At 39.3% G+C, this 19,544-nt stretch overlaps 1 protein-coding gene across 1 annotated transcript in view; it reads right to left on the bottom strand.

Moving 5' to 3' along the window:
- The window catches only part of LOC117420038 (uncharacterized protein C12orf56-like), a 35,193-nt gene extending 16,148 nt beyond the window's left edge, over positions 1-19,045 (bottom strand). The window contains exons 1-6 of the mRNA XM_058986417.1: positions 18,662-19,045; positions 14,197-14,368; positions 11,619-11,703; positions 3,382-3,739; positions 1,280-1,365; positions 638-782 (exon numbers count right to left, since the gene is read on the bottom strand). Coding sequence (XP_058842400.1) covers positions 638-782; positions 1,280-1,365; positions 3,382-3,739; positions 11,619-11,703; positions 14,197-14,368; positions 18,662-18,913 — 1,098 coding nt within the window. The 5' untranslated portion in view covers positions 18,914-19,045. The remainder of the gene's footprint in view (positions 1-637; positions 783-1,279; positions 1,366-3,381; positions 3,740-11,618; positions 11,704-14,196; positions 14,369-18,661) is intronic.
- Positions 19,046-19,544: the final 499 nt, after the last annotated feature.

The raw sequence follows: 19,544 nt of genomic DNA, 5'->3' as shown, positions 1-19,544 counted from the left end.
TCCAATGTAAAAAAAAAAACATAAACACCCACACATACATACCTGGCACGTTTTGTAAATGGATCACCCTATTATCTTTCCCTGTTTCTTTAAATTTTGATGAACTTGACACTAGCTTCTTCAAAGAATATTTTCGAAATTACTACAAACTTTTTAAAACACAAGTTTCTCCAGCTGCACTTTTGTTTTTAATAAATAGTCTCACCACAACACAGCACCTGTAGGCCTACAAGCATTATTCAGGGACTGTGGTGGTTGATTCTGGATTGAACCATTTCACTAAGCAATTCCTGAGTACAATCTTCATTTGTGTGGTTTATAATGAGTTAATATGTCATGTGAAGGGTGTTTCTTATTGTAGAAGAGACGTCATTTCACACAGTTCGAGCAGCCAGAACCACTCAGCTTCACTTCACAGTGCTCTCGCCCAAACTGCACGAGATGACCTATGCAGTAAGAAACACCCTACACACGATGTATTAAAGTTTCCCAAGGAACAGGGTTCAGTGAACGAGCCATTCTGGAGAACACAGTGGTCCAGACTTCCAGTGGAAATTCCCTGAAGGAATCAGTGGTGGTATTCACTGGGGCGAGTCCTCTGGTTGTATTGAGGAGTAGGTGCGCACCCGGGTCTTACTTTCCAGAAGAGCCTCTTCAGCGTGAAGTTCCTCTGAGCCGCTGTCTTCAGCTCCTGCACTAGGGAGTACGTCTCCTCCAGCGTGCTGTCCTCCTGAAACAGCTCGCAGGTCAGCTGACTGAACAACTTCACCGTCTGCTCAGAGCTGGACAGCAGGGAGAAAGAGGAGCACAATCAGCACACACAGATCGTAGGTCAGCTGACTGAACAACTTGACCGTCTGCTCGGAGCTGGACAGCAGGGATTAACAGCAGCACGATCAGCACATACACACACACCTGAAAGATGGAGCACAAGGAGATTAAATGACTTGCTCAGGGTCACACACAGTGAGTCAGTGAGTGAGCCGGTATTTGAACTGGGAATCTCCTGGTTACAAGCCCTTTTCTTTAACCACTGGACCACACAGCCTCCTATGCTGTCTCTGAAATCCATAAACCTGGCACTGGAAAAGCTTATTGAGTCCGACCCAGGAGTGCCTTGCTTGGACAGCACTTACCACCCAGGGTTTGCTGCAGAAGTTGTAGTGCAGGGAGTTGAGCCCCGGAACCCCTCCGTACTGCAGCCCAATGATGAGGCTGCGGAAGTCTTCTCCATGCTGTAGAAATTCTGAATAGGTTTTAATGGATCAGGTGTTCTTACCTACATGTTCTCTGGCCCTGGCCTGGGGAGGTCGATTGAACCCTGAACTTCTTGCTGTACTGCGGATCTTGCATTAGAGTGGACTGCTGCAGGTACAAAGGTGACAACGTCAGGTCACAAAAATAAAATCATTACATTCACCAAGCTTTTTAAAATTAATTTTTTAAAAGTTTGAAGCAAAGCACAAGCTTCATTTATATCCTGTACCTAAAATAACATGCGATCAACATGCACTGAAACCACACGATTACCATTCACAATTGCACAGTTTTGTAGCATTTTTTTTTTTTATAAAGGCACTGGTAACTTCCTTTCCAGTAGGTCTGCGACAGTCACAATGTTATGTTTTGGTGGTGATATGGCAGGGCAATGCACATCTCTGGAAGAAAATGGTCATTCTGGTCAATCTTCTCCAATCCAGCTTTGTGATTGGTTGTTAAATGAAGTAATTAGCTATTTAGGGCAAGTCATGCTAAAAGGTTGCAGTCAGTAGTTGACCATCTACAACGGCTGCGCATGCGATAAGCCCTCCTCGTTTGGTAAAAAATAAAAAAATAAATCTAAATTTCAAGCTGTTGGACCACAATATAGTCTGACATAATCCTAAGCAACGTTGGAAAAAGACTTTCTGTTAACTATGCAGGACTGATTTTAATGGTGGGAAGTGGGATCAAGAATGATGATGTTTGTGGTAAGCACGAGAGATCACAAAAACAGAAAAAGCCAGTGACGCTCAGATAACCAGCACTTCAATAACATCTTACAGTGCCAAAGGAAAAACAGCGAGCAAGAAAGTTACACATGCAGAGACCTTTAAATGCTGTGACTAGTTCAGCAAATCTGTAGTAGACATGTTCTCAGACTCACAAATTGCAAAGTATTCTGCAGGAAATTCTAAAAGTCACACAAATTAAATGTTACCGACAGTGGTATTATTGATCCGTCACATATGTGCAGCGTAATAATGTTACAATACCATGTTGTTGTGCATTTTGTCTTTTTTTAATATATTTTTTTATGTGGATATGTTTGATATTTTTTTCTTTTTAAAAGCAATTAGAAAGAAGCAATAAAGTGGAATACTTGTATGCCTATCTTGTATGCCTTTGTCTTATGTAGGTATTCACTTCAATTTAGGCACTAAGATTTCAGTTTAGAAAAGCTGCCTTCTTTTGAAAACTCAATGTTGACAGTTATGTAAACCTGGAGTGGTAACTGAATAGATCACAGGTGCCAGGAAGCAAGAGGAACTTTGAAATGTTGCGTGTACCTCTGTAAATAAAACCAAGAGGTCCTTGGTTCAAGAAGCAGGGGCCAGCGATAATGTTGCAAGTACAAATGTTTTTAAAAATAAAAGGCTCAAAGCCTTGGTTTACTGCTTTAACCAAACAACACTGTAAATGCCTGTATTTCAGTGTTCACATTCCTGGTACTCAAATCCTCTCAGACAAAACAGTCGAGATCTTTGAGACAAAAGCCCTCCATTCAGGATGTAGTAAAATGTGTTCTCGTAAACAGGGTGCTTGAGCGCTTCCTGTGGCATTAAACCCTAATGAGGCATCTGCTCTCAGCTCCCCAGTGTCTCAAATACACCCTCTTATACCCTCAGTACGAAACTGGAAGCAGGACTCACTACTGCGTTTGTTGCTTTGGAATCGAAATAGATACTGCACTCCGAGTACCTAACTCAAGAGTATTATTCAGGCTTCGAATTGGCAAACAAGGCTACATTTTGGAAATGTTTGCCTCAATCCCATCACACGGGCAATCAATACAATTAAGCATTAATGTCAGACCCAGAGATCATTACCTGCTACATAACTGTAATCATAGTTCACACCATGAGAAACAAAATAAAACCAACGTCATGACATATAATTTTTCTGGTGAATTTAAAAAATGTACAATATGTGCAACATGGCTTCCTCTGGCATGTTATTGTGTGGCATTGTTGCTGGCAATTTCATTCTAACTAGTTTTAATACAAAATATAATTATTATTTAAAAAAAAAATTAAATAAGAAAATATTTTCTTTTGCACAGTGGTTAAGAGGCTCACTGGCTTTGGGCCCAGCCTGCGTTCCTGTCACTTCAACACTTACTATAATGTAATTGTTCCAGGAGTTCTTTAAGTGCAGGAATATGGGCGAGGACTTGGACACTACATACAGGTGCAGCTCCCCTGCAGCCTGCGGCTCGCTCGCTTCTGCCTGCTGGCCCCAGTCGGTGAGGACGGAGGAGGAGCGCGTGTGGAGAGCATGGCCACTGGCTGGCCCAGGAGGAGAGCTCAGTGCCAGGGTGGAGAGGCAGGACGACAGCGACGCTGCGGACGGGGGCCTGGGAAGGGGCCGGGGGCGGGGGTGGGCCGGAGGATCCCTGCTGTCACACAGACTCAGGCCCTTCAGGTCAGAGGAGGATCTGCTTTGCTTCACCCTGAAGTCTTCGGTCTCCGCGGTGCCCCTGCAACAGTAACATTCAACTTGTTAAAAGTATAGGGAGCTCAGCCGGGAATCCCAGGCTGTAATTGAAGCTAATGGAATAAAACAACGTATTGAAAAGCTTGAAAGCTCAGATCTGTGAAACAGGCAACAGTTCACCTTCAAGAACCTGCAACAAGCAGGTTTGGAACAAAAATAACCCTGCACCAGATAGAACTTTCGTACATTCCATTGATCAAACGGCCAACTGGGTGATAAATGGGCCTCAGATTAGATAATACTGCAGTTGTCTGCTAGTGAACTACTTGAGGTCTATTATCAGAGACAGGCTGACGCACTGAATACTCATCCTAAAGTCTATTACAAGCTACCATTACACAGAAACCACCAATAGAGAGCCTTGCTTCGTCTTCCTAAATATACTTACATAAAGCTGTTTCAGTCTTTCTTAATCCTTGTCAATATACAGTTGGAATAAAGTCCCCTGCCTCTGGTTAATGGTCTAATTTACTTTAGAAAGCATTGACTAGTTCTTTATTCTACCATTGGTCAATTGCCATCATGCAGTATCGTGCTTTGGTCTTTATCCCTAGGATATAATCATTGCAGATTTGTCCTTATAGAAGTTTATCACAGTATTTTTGTACAGGATGTACAATGTTTACCTGTTTTCCCATGCTTTCTCTAATGGGCACTTTTATACGGGTGATTTTAACTACATGGATTCAGCTATTCTAACTACCAAGCAGTAGCTAAAGCATGCCATTTGATTAAACTGTACAGTGTATGTATGGCGACTTTTCCACAGTAATGACTGTGAATGGTACACCATGTCAGAAATATCTCAGAACTGTTTGATGAAGCATCACGTGAAGATTTTATGTGAGGTATTTTCAAAGCGTATTTTCCAGTATTTAGTTAAATCCTATTTAAAAAAACAAAAAAAAACAAAACAGAGAAACAGCATTTAGATGTAATCATAATAATAATAATAATAATAATAATAATAATAATCAAACTGATAAACAAACAACTTGAGATTATATTACTGAGATGTTAGGATCTTCATTTTGTAACATTTAACATCGTTCGTAAACACCCCCCCCCCCCCCCCCCCACACACACTTCCATAGTGTGTTTACTTGGTCGCCAGGCAACCAAGTCTGGTTTGCACAGACAACCCCAAAAGAAACAGTCAATAAAATAAAGCCACTGCTTTTGCCTCACAGTGCATATCATAACGAATTTGCATATTGCTATTTTCAATCTCATAGATAAAGCACAGAGATGGAAGCAAGACTCCCAATGCATAGCAGTTTGATCCATTCCTGGTTTTACTATGAGTTTAACAAGACACACCTGAGCTTGTTACCTATACACCGTAGCTAATCAAGCTCACAGTAAAATCTGGAATGAGTCTTATTTCCATCCCTGCAGCATAATGATTTTCTTTAACCTGCTCTAAGCTGCAGGTGCAATACATTTTCACAAGGCCATGTTGAAAACATTAGCTTCAGAGGTGTGCTGTAAATCTGTATACGAAGGCACACCTCAAAAGTAAACAAAGGGATATCTACACACACACACACACATACAGACACACTGTTTACAGTTTTTGTTTTGTTTCTCTGAGCTAAAACAGGTGTGGCATTCATATCATCCACCCGTACTGCTGCCAGTAGTAGCAGAAGGATGGCTTTTTAAATGAAATCACATTGTATTTATAGAGCGCCTTTCATACAAAAAGCACTGTACAATACAAAAGAAAGTCAAACTAAAATACATTTGTATAGATCACAAGTAAAAGCAGTTTGGTATAACCAGGGTTACCATACGACATCTTTTACACTAGGACAGTTCAGGCATTTCAACTCACATTGCAATGCACTCTGGTATGTTTTACCTGTCTCTGGTACCTTTTACAGCAGGACTACACTTACCAGAATGCACTGGGGTGTGAGTTGAACAGCCTGAATTATCTCAAACTGTCCAAGTGTAGATGGAGTCATATGGTCACCCTAGGTATAATACAATATTAAAAAAAAGAAAAAGAAAAAGATGTGTACACATTTTAAAACACACTTAAAGTTCAATTTAAAGAAAATGCTAAATATAAAAGTATTCATTTTGATTGAAAACCATTAACGGATGTAACACTTCTGCTATGAGGTGACAATGCATTCCACAGTCAGGGAGCAGAGTAACTAAAAGCTCTCTCTCTTTAGTTCACAGAGTGACCAGAAAGGAGAGATGAAGCAAACCAGTGACCCTGCACACCGCAAGTGTTGAATCGAGCCAATTCTGCATTCGCGGTTATAGAGCTTTTAACTTGCATCTTACCTGTACTATGGAGTGTTTTAGAGTTATGGACAAAATACCTTAAGCAATGTACACAAACTGGAAAGCTCTGACTGGAGTGCACAGAATGCTAAACTATGGAAAAATACAGTAGATACTTATTCCATTACCATATCTGAGTTGTGGGACAGGGCAGGGCAACGCTGAACAGCAACGCCATTAAAATGCCAAGAACTCACCGACTCAAAGAGCTGGGGAGCTCGCCAATGGAAAACACAGCGGCATCCACAACAAGGGGGACACTGTAAATAACAACGTCTCCTTCTGTACAGAAATGTATATGAAAAGATCACCAGCATAAGTCTATTTTCATTCACAATACTTCAACGATTCTAATAATAAAATACATTTATTTTTTTAATGCATTTAAAATCTTCATTCAACTAAGTGTTCCCGACTGCATGGAGGCGTTGACCTTTCAGTGACGTTTTTGTTGACTCGACGCTGAAAACAGAGGTGGAGTTTAGATATGCAGCTGTTGAGAGGGGGATAGGCACAGTGCCTTCATCAAGAGTTCTCCCCTCTTACCCTCCCTGGAAAATGCCATTCATATTATAGTATCAAAGGCAACCTGAGTGCTGCTGGCCTGCATGGGTGGAAGATTGCTTTGCAGCTTGACATTTCAACTTGAAAGGGGCTCGGTCTGCTTCACAACACCACATGACAGCCCCTTGTGGAGTCCAGGGAGTTACTGAATCCTTCAGAGCCCAGAACACGAGATTATAAACTGGCTTCTCTAAAACTGTGGAGAGGATCAGGGGAACACAGATCAATATTAAAAGAAACGTAATAAATTCAATGGCAGACATTGGGAAAGACTTCCAGTTTTATTTATAGCATTTTTAAATTCAGCCCTTCCGAGTGTTTAATAGCCATGGATCATCTTATCTGAGTTTAAGTTCGATTTTGCATCGACTACATGGACCATCACAGCTGCAATTACAAACAATAGAAATATGACATGTTACTTTGTGAATAAAAACCAAGAGCATCAACTCTCTATGCAACTTCTGTTAGGTTTATAGAAACATCAGCATGCGAGGCCATCATTGGTAATTCACCACCGGCAAGGTGTGTTAGGCAGATGAGTGGAGCTTTTAACGTGGTAGTCCAATCTAACTAATACTGCAGTGTGTGCTTGTGGATACATATCTAAATGCTTGAAAAATACTATCTCACAGAGATGCTAAAGAAAGTAGATCACCATGATCGACATCCACAGTATGTGCATATTAACATTCCTGTAACCCTTCTATATATCATGGGACATTTCATTGGCTGGACTGTCCTGACTGTCAGTATTGTAAGCATGACTGACTTTCTCCACAAATACATGCAAAACGAGGCATATGGACACACTTCAGGACTGCTTCCCCTTATACAGAGGATGCACCAGGAACGTTCATAGAGTGCTGTAGTTATTCCATGAATGAGGATAGCCGAATGACCCGGACAAGCCCACAAAGGGGTCTCGAGTGGGCTGTTTAAAGCGATCCTCATGAGTGAAATAACCACAGCTCTCTATGAATATTCTCTTTTAAACTACTTCTCCTGACTTCTCGCTCACTCAGTGGTACTGATCCTGCTTATCTTACTGAATTACTTTGTCCTTACCAGCCGGTTCGTTCCCTTGGATCCTCCCAGGTTGGCTTGCTGGTTGTTGTGAAACAGGTTGGTCTCGGGGGTCGTTCCTTTACCTGGCTCCTGTGCTGTGGAATGACCTCCCCGTTGACAACAGGAAGTGCCAGTCAGTTGATAGGTTTAAAAAAGGTGATTTTATGATTGGTTTGTTTATTTCTCTTTTAGAGAAATAATTCTTTGCGATGCATCGTGCTGCCCCTGCTATAGTCTATACGAGCTGCAATAATATTCGCTTTTATGATCGACTCGGTAAACTGGAGATTTTTTTAAAAGGTACTATTTCCGGTGAAGACTTTGATAATTTTGGAGTTTGATAATTGAGTTTTCAATTTAAAGTGATTTATTTATTTATTTTTGTTAAAAGCTTCATGTAGCAAAGACTGCGAGTAGACCTTTCTCATCTGACTGTCACACACAAACAATTGATTTACACCAAATTCAGCAACTGCGATACTTTGCTTTTTTATTTATTTATTTTTTACTGAAAATATGAAATGAACGTGCTTCTGCTAATGTATTTTCCTTTCCTGCGATACAAAAAACTACTGAAAAATATCACTGCATTAATTACAGCAGATTTAGAAGACTGATGCAACTACAGTATATGCAGAAAGGAGTTTAAAAACAGGGTATGACACAGAAAACCTTTCGTTTTGTTTTCCAAGGGCTTCTTGTAACGGACCCCATGTTTTAAAAAAGAGTGGACTCCCTCTGCAATAGTACTGCCAAAAATAAATACAACTACTAAATCACAATTAAGGTAAATACAACTATTACCTCAATAAATTAAACCCCCTCCTCAAAATAAACACTGATCAGTTCTAACAAATATAACACCTCATTCCTGCCTGTAGCTGTATTTTTATAATGTGTAGTGTTTATAGTTTAAAAACTAAAACTACCTTAAATGTGCCCTAGCCTTGCTGCAACTGTACCGATATAAAGGTAAATGGTACACTGTTTCAAGCACCTCAAACCTGAAGAGAAAATAATCTCTTTAGCATTATCAGACTGCACATTAATGGCTCTTTATCTGAAGCCTTCAAGTGTTTCCTGGTTGTAGTTCCTGTTGTTTTCTGCTAATTTCTTTACAAATAAATTGAAAATTGCTTCAAATAAATGAATGTATTACATACATTTATCAAAGAGCGCAATTTGTATTCGGCTCATTCAAACATTGGGTTTCTTCCAGAAGAAATGTACCCTTTAGAGTGTTTCGTTTCCATGACAACCAGGGAACTGTAAACCGATGCTCTGCTTCACAATCTTCCACTGAAAGGTTTCGAACAGGAAGTTGTAAAGAGCAAACAGCATTACTCATCCTCCATGGTGAACACTGTCTTCAAACACGCCTGTTGACCAGAGATAAACCTGTTGTGATGGCGTGCCAATTAATCTTTAATCTCACTGATTAGAATTGATTCACTAGCCTTTCATTTCTTTAACCTCTGGAGGCCTGGGTTCAAATCCTGCTCAGACCACAAGTGAAATGAGTCTAGTCAGTTGTTTCAAATAGGGATGTTAATAGTTCAGAGTTACAGTTTTACATTTTTACCTAAATGTTTAACCGTTGTCAAAGGTATGCATGTGATTATAGAGGTCAGCTGCAGTGTTTATACAGATGAATGAGGAGTGCAAGGTTATTTATTCAAAGTCTGGTCCATAAAGACATAGATGTTTTGCATAGGTAGTCTCATCCACATTAATGTTGTATCATCACAAAGTAACAACATTCTAATGGAGGGCCTCTCTGATTGGTTACAAAAAGATTTTAAAAATGTGTTCAATCCTAACATTTAAGAAATGAAACCCCAAAAAGCCACAACCTAGCTCCCAGCCAGTGGACGTTAATACAATTTACATCACAAAAACACCACTCTGTTTGCCCGGATTTTCAGTCTCTGCTTGAGAGAGGCCCAGGACCGACTGGCAGGCAGGGGGGGTTTCGGTCAGGATTGGGGGTGCTGTGCTCCCTCTCTCTTTGTGAATCTTATTTATCCAGCTTCCACATTGTAAATTAAGGTCTTAAGATAGCACCAACTATGACTTCTAATGCATTATTAATTCTTCCTTCTAACAACCCTCTTTTAAAATGGAAACCGATACTATACTGGTCCATCCCAAACGCACTGTGACACATAACAGGACCGTATCGGCCATAACAAAGCTAAAAGGTATCGTACAAACAAACAAAAATTATGAACAAGTTTACAAAATAACAAAAATTGCATCTGGTGAGGTCTGAATTTATCAAGATTTTGTTCTGCTACATTTCACAAAATCAAGAAAATTATGGGAATTTAAAAGTGAGCTTGAAATTCGCAGTAACCTGGCATAAATAGTAATAAAACTAAAATGACCAAGTGCAAGGAGTCTGAGCAGTGAGGTCTCTGAACTGTATTGCAGTCTGTCTGTAGGTTTCCTAACAGGAGTTGTTCTTGCAGCTATAAGGGAGGAATCATTTATTTAACGTCAAACGCCTGGCTCTTGATCATTTCAATTACATAAATAATTAAAGGAAGTTCTGAAACCCAGGACTGCTGCAGTGCTAGTGTGAGCTTCAAGCCATGTGAAGGAGAAAACGATTATTAACCTTCATGCCAGAAATCAACCAATCACAGTGAAGTATTTGCCAAAATTCCAGTACATCATCCGGGGCATAGAACACCACTCCTAATTCCAATGTTCAAAAATCAGAATACCAAAAAAAAAAACACACAAAAAAACCCCATGCCTGGTACCTTTTGTAAAATGGATCGTCCTACAAACGTCACTCTTTCTTTACACTACGAAGGTCCTCTCGCACAACCTGCACAAGATTTTTTTTAATAACAAAATGAGTGAGGTGGGCATCACTAGAAGATGAGATTAATATTGCTACATACCACGAAGGGAAGAAAGGAAACTAAATCCTCTCTTGTAACCCGCTCTGTGTATAATGTACAGGGATTCTGTCAATAGAGTGCAGGCCACCATGGGACAGGGTTAGTCTTGTTCTTCTGGAGAGACACACGACCGGTCCTCTAGGGTTACTGTCTCCTCTGATGTCTTAGCGGTAGACATCTACAGAAGCATATGTTTTGAGACACTGGGCCATATTTTCAGTGTTACCTCCAGTCTTTAAATAACCTGATAACATTTAAAAATGAGAAAACAATCACATCGAGAGTGCTTGTCCCATCGTGAATTAAACAGACTTGCGACAGGGAGATGCATCTTATATATATTTCAGGCAGAATGTATCTTGTAATATACAAAACCGACTGGAACACAGTATGCACAGTTCAAAAGTTGTAGAGTTTCACACCTACAATATACTGATACCCCAAACCTAAAGCTCCTATAACTTACTGCTATTTTCTATTTTTACCATTAAATGAAACCATTACTAAATAGTGCCGATATGTTAACAGTATGTTTGTCTCCTTGCTTTAATTTCACATTGATCCCCGACTAAATTCAGCCCTGCTAATTTTATGTCATTTTTTGATGGTATTTAAAATACTATTTCAGTGTTTTTAAATTGAAATACTACATTATTGTCTACGGGAAAACACCAAACTCAATGCATTCAATAAAACTGGAAAAGGTTCATACAAGTTATATATAAAAGTACCAGGGGGGCGTTTTGATAATTCAGTTGTTCAGATAATGTGAAATTGTTTATAAGACTTTCCCAATCAGGAGAGATTTCAACCCCTTTACCTTTAAATACAGAGCATACAGTACTGCACTCTTCTGTAAACCACAGACACTGTGGGCTGAACAACACAGTTTCCAGGCAGAAGAGCACAGCACTCAACAGGACTGGGTCAGGGGCGGTAGATAATACAAGCGCTCGGATAATGAAGTTGTTACTGTAGCGTGCTGGAGCCAGTCTGTGCTGCACACTTCATTCTTACCTTAGTGCAGAGGTGGTGGCACGCCTGCTGATCTTTGTGCTTGTCACAGGTGAAGATCGAGCACTGAAGAGTCTGCTGCTATTCACTGGAGTTAAAAAAAAGGAGAGGCCATTAAAACGTGTTCAGTTGTGAAGAAACTTGCTGTCACACCATGAGGATATACAGCATGGAGGCGTCAGTCTGCATGTCTGTTTTACATTCCCCTTACTATTGTACAGTGGTTGTAATCATTCTGGCCCTGCCTACTCTAGATTGATAGACAAGTTGAAAGGTTACAAGGTCACATCCTTTAAATGGAATGAGAAAGCCTTTTCAGTTCCCGGCAGTTAGGATTCTCCAAACAAGCTTAAAAGCAGGCAGACTGAGTAAATGGTAATAACAAATTACTGGAGCAATCAAATCCAGAGCCATTCAGAATGACACCAAACATCATACAGCAGTTAGTATATTAAAAAAAAACAACACCAACAACAATATTGCACTTATAGAGTGCCTTTCAATTCAAATGAATAATTATTATTATTTACTTCTTAGCAGACGCCCTTATCCAGGGCGACTTACAATTGTTACAAGATATCACATTATTTTTACATACAATTACCCATTTATACAGTTGGGTTTTTACTGGAGCAATCTAGGTAAAGTACCTTGCTCAAGGGTACAACAGCAGTGTCCCCCACTGGGGATTGAACCCACAACCCTCCAGTCAAGAGTCCAGAGCCCTAACCACTACTCCGCACTGCTGCCCAAAGAAATAAGAAAGGTATCAGCTGTTAGTCAGCAAAATCAATTTACAACCTTAAGACAATACACCAGGAAATACCTTTCTAAAAGAGACGTGTTTTTAGAGGAGATTTAAAAACAGGCACAGACTCTTGTTTGACTGAAGGTGGTGAGGAATCCCAAAGGCTTGGTGTGCGGTACAGTAAGAGAACGTCCTTTCACCCCTGGGACACATTTTAAACTGTGGAACTCACAACAAACTGGCATCCTGTGAGCGCAGTGAACAGCCAGAGATGTGTGAAGATAATAACTCAGTGAGATATAATGGAACAAAACCATGCAACGCCTTATAGGTAAGGAATAGGATATTAAAATCAGCTCTAAATTGTACCAAAAGCTAATGTAAGGAGGTCAAAACCTGGGTGATATGATTATATTTGCTAGACTTTGTTGCAGCGGCATTCTGAACATTAATAAGCGGTGTGTAGGGTTTCTCTGAGAGATCATCTCGTACAGGTTTATAAATGTCCAAACGAATATAACACCCCCAGTCGTTCTTCATTCCTTGAAAACACTTGTGAGACATAGATTTGCATGTATTTAAAAAGGGATCATTTGCATGTATTTAAAAAGGGAATCAATTATATCTTTCAAAGAGATTTTAGTGAGGAGGCAATCTGATTTGGTTAAAAATAGCAACTAACGTCCCACCCCAAGCACCACAATGCAACAGGGTTGGTTAAATACTTTTTTTTAAAAAGCAGCATTTTGAACAGTCTGAAAAAAGCAATTAAAACAGGGCACAGTCTGGATAGTTTGGTTTGCAAATCCACAATTACTGGCACATAAATTAACGCAAGCAGCTGGTTTCCTGTAAAACCTGAGATATAAATTGCAAATGCTACGGATTACATTGTAGCATTTCTTTTGTATCTATCCTCTTTCCTGCTGTATATTGATATCATGTATTTATTGAAGACACAGCTGTGCTATTCAAAGTGATTTTATGCAGTTTAATTACATGCGGCACAAACAGTTGCTGTGATACAACCCTGGTGCTCTGATAAAGTGTGTAAAGATGCAGTATGCGGACGCTCTGAATTGCTGTTAAACGGCTCTGTCTCTGTTTAAAGAAGGCCAGGTGGCGTAGCGGGATACTTTAGTAGCTTACACAGGGATGAAAATAAGACTCCTTTTGCATAGCAGTTTCACCCATTGCAGTTTTGTATCACCCTATACAATTAACTAAGTTTGCTTCACAAAGTCAAATGAAACCTGCTGAATAATGTTACGTTAACATATTGAATAACATACCAATTTGTAGACTTCCATATACTTAACAAAAAACCGACAGATTGAAAAATGTGACATTTCAAAACCTGAAATACTGTACTACTATTATGGCTTCCGGTACACTTGTGCAATATCATTTTGTAGTTTCTTTGATTACATGGTGTTAAATAAAATATGTAAATTATGTTCACATTATTATTTGTTTATTTAGCAGACACCTTTATCCAAGGCGACTTACAGAGACTAGGGTGTGTGAACTATGAATCAGCTGCAGAGTCACTTACAATTACATCTCACCCAAAAGACGGAGCACAAGGAGGTTAAGTGGCTGAGGTGGGATTTGAACCGGGGACCTCCTGGTTACAAGGCCTTTTCTTTAACCACTGGACGACACAGCCTCCTAACATAGTTTTGGTTTTTTAATTTTTGTCTCAATCCTAAAATTTGAGGTGCTGCAAAACTGGCCATATATGTAGATAAGCACAGCCTCCTCCACTACATGCCCGATATAAAGAGTAGGGCTTGCAGTGCTGCCCCTCCTTGTGGTTCAGCATCTCTTTACCGTGCAGTTGAAGGGATGAGCTCCTGGTAGTTCTGTCTGGCAGCAGCAGTGTCCCTCCTCCCTGGCCCTTCCTATCCAGTTTCTTGAGAGGAGCGGTCGAGGTATAGAGGATACGGATGTGCTGGGCGCTCTCCCGATCCCTCCTGCTTAAAAAATCTGGGAAGTCGTTTACCTGGAAAGAGACAGGACCATCTTTTAAACTTCACTCTTCAAAATACATGTTTCATATACAGACAAAAAACACCTTTACACTGACCAATCAAAAACAAAACAAAACAAAAAAAACTAAAAATGTTTTTTATTGAGAAGCAGCTTCAAAATTATTTTCTTAGCTTTACTTCTTTATGGTGTTTTTAACCATTCTGAATGTTATTGAAATTACTCAAATACAGTTTTTTGGTTCGTTTTTGTGCATCTGTAAGTTCAGGAGCTTAATTGCCTGCCTTAGAAACATTAGGCTAAATGATTGCCACTTTGGATCGTTTTTCTTTAGTTTTGCTGGCCATACACTAGCTGTCCACTAGATGGCGCATATTAATACTGTACAAGGACGGTAAAAAATAATAAATTGAACTTCTGAATGGAATGGATTTCAGGAAATCATTTTTCAAAATATTTTTACTAGGAATACAAGCTGTAAAGATATTGGAAATGATGTGAAATTTCAAGTGGAAAAGGTGTGTATTTTTAAAGGAACAGAGAAAATGTATCAGGTTTGTTTCTAACTGTTCGGTGAGAGGGTACTTTTCAAGCATGCTTTGCTTTGTCACGGCCTGTCATACAAAGAGAAAGTACAACTTGATTAGAGGCAGCCACAGAACACTTACACACATTATATAAATCATTAAATGTAAATAAAAAACAGACAAAAACCTGATATTAACACACTTAATCTGTTTCTACAGAACCTGTTGTGGTTTCAACATTTAGAATACTTTGGAATTTACATTCTGAGTGTGAGAACTAAGCTCTCAGTTAAATTATGTAAGTGTGGTTGCTGCTTACTAGCAGTTCAGCAGGTTGCAATACAAGCTAGTCCTTTAACTGAGAAACCCCCTGCTACAGGTCTGAACAAGCTTGCCATTGGTATTACAGATTGTTAACAGATAGGTGTGTTATACATCTTATCAGCAGCAGTGCGGATTCACAATGAAGGATTAACTTGATCTCCACATGTTTCCATGTACTAATATTAGTGTTCTGTTGCTAGCAATACAAACACTGTATATGACTGCTATCTGAGGAGATAAAGAAAGCTTACCTGTGTTAGGAGAAGCGTCACTTCAGCTAAAGCCGATGTAATATTAAATAAGGTTTTAAAATTGTTAAAGCCGTGTCCTTTTTTGTTATCTCATTTTTATCCAGGATTTATTTTAGGGATTTGGAGTCCTTTCAAATCATGTGACAGCATGACCTTTCAACTCAGCCCCACCACCACTATTTGTCTGTGTAAATGTAGTGGGGGGGGGGGGGGGGTAGCAGAGTTAAAAACTCACAGAATTATTTGAATGGAATGAGAGAAGCTGTTCAGTGCCCAGCATTATGATTCCCCAGACAAGCTCAAAGCATGTTCAAAGCCAGGTAAAAGACAAATAACTCAAAATGGGAGCAGCAGAACCCAGAACCATTCCAAATGATTGCAAATGCCAGAAAACCGTAAGGCAAATGTGTCTCAATGAAAAAATGCAAATGACAATGACATTTAAAGCTTCTTTAAGAGACATCATCGGAGTCACCATCACACATTGCGACAAAATACATTTATGAATCCTTAGAAACAAACTCCTGGCTGTGGTACTGAACCTCCTTCACCTTTGCTTCAGAATCTATTAACAATTGGTTGGTATGCTGCTGCTACAGGTGCTGCTTAGCTGATGTCACCCAGAGTAATTCGCGTAATGGGGCTTAACGTTTACTGGATAAGCCGTTTAGAAGTGGGTAAGACTTTCTCAACCGGATATAATATATGATTAGACACATACAGAAGGCTCACGTGCAAGACAGCCTGGCAGAGCTTTAAGCTTGTATAACTGGATCTCAGTTATATGTCTTGCATAAACTACAGGACAAGTAAAAGCATTCAGTATTAGGAATTTGGGAAATGTGAGTCCTGTACTGGTGTTTTTATTTATTAGGCAGTTATTTTGTATGTTTATAAGTGTTCAGTGACCCCCTCTAATCAAGTTGAGTGTCCTTTCTCTTGCGCTCGTCACTTTGTCTGGATGCGTCACACAGAGTGCAAGATAAAGTACACTCTCAACTTGAAAAGAGAGGTAGCCACCAAACACTTATAAACATTGTAAATCATTAAATCTGAATAAAACAAACAGATGAAAACCTGATATTAACACGCTTAATCTGTTTATATAAAACCTGTTGTGGTTTCAATGTTTCAAATTCTTTGTCATTGACATACTGAGTGCAAAAGCTACACTCAGCAAAATTATAAGTGAGGCGGATGCTAATAGCTTTCAGTAGGGTTAGTGACTTATAATACAGTTTGTGAGCTGCATTCATGATCACAACAACACTGTGAAATATACTGAGCATCAAAAGAAACTTATCACTTATATTTGGATATAATTCACTAGATGTGATCGAAAAATGACAAACTCTGTTTTAGAGCAGGTGCAGTGACTTTTTATTGTGCTGATTAACAACTGACATCACGAAGATGCTGCAAAATGTCAATCTTGGGCAGGTGTTGTGACTCTTGGTCTCCCAGTTCGTGGCCTGTCATTGACAGAATGTGTCTGGTTATACCGTCTCGCCAGGTTTGAAATTGCTGGCTGTGAGCACCCAAGACGGCGAGCCACAGTACACTGCCCTAGTCCAGCCTCCAACATGCCTATTGCACGAAGGCGCTGCTCTCTTGACAGACGTGGCATATTGTTTTTTCTCTGTGATTTTCTTTATTGCTTTTATTCAAGCTTTCAATTCAACAGCTGAAATCACTCCATATCCAGTGTCCAATCAACTGTCTCACTAATCAGGTGATTAAGTGCATATGCTTCAGTCATAGTCACTCAAGCGTGTCATGGTCAAGGACGAATGATCGAGTGATTAAAAAGAAACCAAAAACATTTAGTCAATGTCCTTCATTTATATATTATTTATATACCTTATTTTTTTCGAAAATAAATGTGTTATAATAGTGATAAGTTTCTTTTGATTCTCGGTATAAAAAGGTCAATCAGTGTTCAGAAAAAATGAAAAAAAAAGAAACTAAACAAATCTGTGCAGAACCACTTAATTTTATTTCTTTATTGCAATAGATTAATAGGTCCAGTTTTAGGTGGATTGATTTTAAACTTTAGGAAGAACTGAACGGTGCTCCTAAAGTGTTTTTTTGTAAATTGATTCAGTTGTTTGTATTGGTTCTGTGTGTGTATGTGTATGCGTGTGTGCGTTTGTGTGTGTGTGCGTGCGTGTGTGTGTGTGTGTGTGTGTGTGTGTGTGTGTCTTGTATTATATGCCACCCTCTTGACCAGGTCTACCTTGATAAAGAGATTTAATCTCAACGGAACTTTCCAGGTTAAACAATACGCACCTATGCGTTACCATCCTTTATTACACTTTGCTATGGTTTTACTATAGGGTACTTTTACAAAAGAACAGTCACAGTAGTTGGCCACTCTTTAAAAATCTATTTGGAATTCTCACTTGGCTAAGTCGCTACAATGATTTTACAGCCATCAGGAGTTATTCAAGGAATATTTCTTCGAAGTTTGTTTTTTATGAATAAAATCCAGTTTGATCTTCCTGAAACTGTTCTGGACTATTGAACACCATTAAGGAACAGCTTCAAGACTATCAAATTAGACTTTGAAAACTCATTACAGACTGTGTTTCCAAATTAGATACAAATAGATTGAGGGAGACCTTGAATTATATAACTTGGTGGTTCTAGTTTTCAGAAATTATCATGCGTTGTTCGCCTTCAAAAAACAGCATTTAGACCCGTAGTGCTTATGATTGCGCTGCCTTACTGACTTTGTTTTAACGCGATTCTACTGTTGCATTTGAAAACGCCAACCAACACAAAGGGACACGATTATCATTTTCCCTCATTCGGACTGTATTCTTTTGTACACAGAAAACTTTAAAGTATTTTATCAATTGTAGACTACTTCCAATACAAAGTACAGACTAGAAATTCAAACCGACGGCTACACTTTTAATTACACGTTGGGAAATTAAACACTTATAACAAAATAACGGGACCGTTTAGATGGAGAAAAATCTTAGTCTCGTTTGTAACTAACGGGTTACTTGTCTTGTTTATAGTTTGCTATTTATGCTCCATCCCGTGCATCTATGGTTTGTTTGAAGGTTTCAAAACACAAATAAAAACAATTCCAAACAAAAACAAACAAAACTAAAAATACCGACTCATAGCACAAACTAAAACTATGGAGAAAAGAGAGAGATGCTAGGAAATTTGTAATTAAAAACACGTCCTCACCAGCTCGATCCCGGAGATGTCCTTGAAGTGCACAGCTGCTTGTATAGTTTTGGGTGGGTTTTCTGTTAAATAAATGCAGTGGTCACTCAGTACCACGTACATGAACACTTTCTTGACGGTCTCAGAGATGACCACGCACGCTTCGCAGGCTCGGACTCTATCGTACACGTTCTGCTCGAGATTCCTCTTGAGGAACGAGTCCAGCTTGCAGTTTATTTTACACAAGAAGCCCTGTGTGTCATTTCTCGCCATTCAGAGGAAGACAAAAACTTAGTATAGCGCGTCTTGTGAAACTGCGACCGGCCGCATCTGCACTGTATCTGTATAAACGTCCTTTCTGCATTTGTGCAAAGAAGTAACTTCTAACACGGATGCTTGTTTTATTACAGCATGATCCCGTCACAAAATAAACTGAATGATGTCATCATAAACACTGTGGTGACGCCCATGCTATTCTCTGATTGGTTTGACAGCAGTAATCGAAAACAAGTACACTTGGATTATTATTATTTTTCAGTTCTCTGTAAAGAGAGAGAGAGAGAGAGAGAGAGAGAGAGAGAGAGAGAGAGAGAGAGAGAGAGAGAGATGCAAAATGTTGGAAATTTATGTTTCACCAAATACGTTGTATAATTGCCTATATTGTAAATACATTACGAAATATATTAAATATTGATAAACGATCTAGTTTCTAGAGCTAGAAGTCATCGTCTTTATATTTCAAGTTTTGAAATAACTTGGGCTAAAGAATGTCCTCTAAGTTTCATCACAATTTGATTTACATAACAATGTATATGTGGCACACAGACAGACCCACAAACAGTATATAACAGATATACAAACGCCTAACAAACATAAGAAATACAAAAGTAAATGAACCAGTGGT

The sequence above is a fragment of the Acipenser ruthenus genome, chromosome 14 (genome assembly GCF_902713425.1).
Source record: "Acipenser ruthenus chromosome 14, fAciRut3.2 maternal haplotype, whole genome shotgun sequence".
NCBI lineage: Eukaryota > Metazoa > Chordata > Actinopteri > Acipenseriformes > Acipenseridae > Acipenser > Acipenser ruthenus.
The sequence above is the reverse complement of the archived record's forward strand: the minus strand, read 5'-3'. Positions and strand labels throughout refer to the sequence as shown.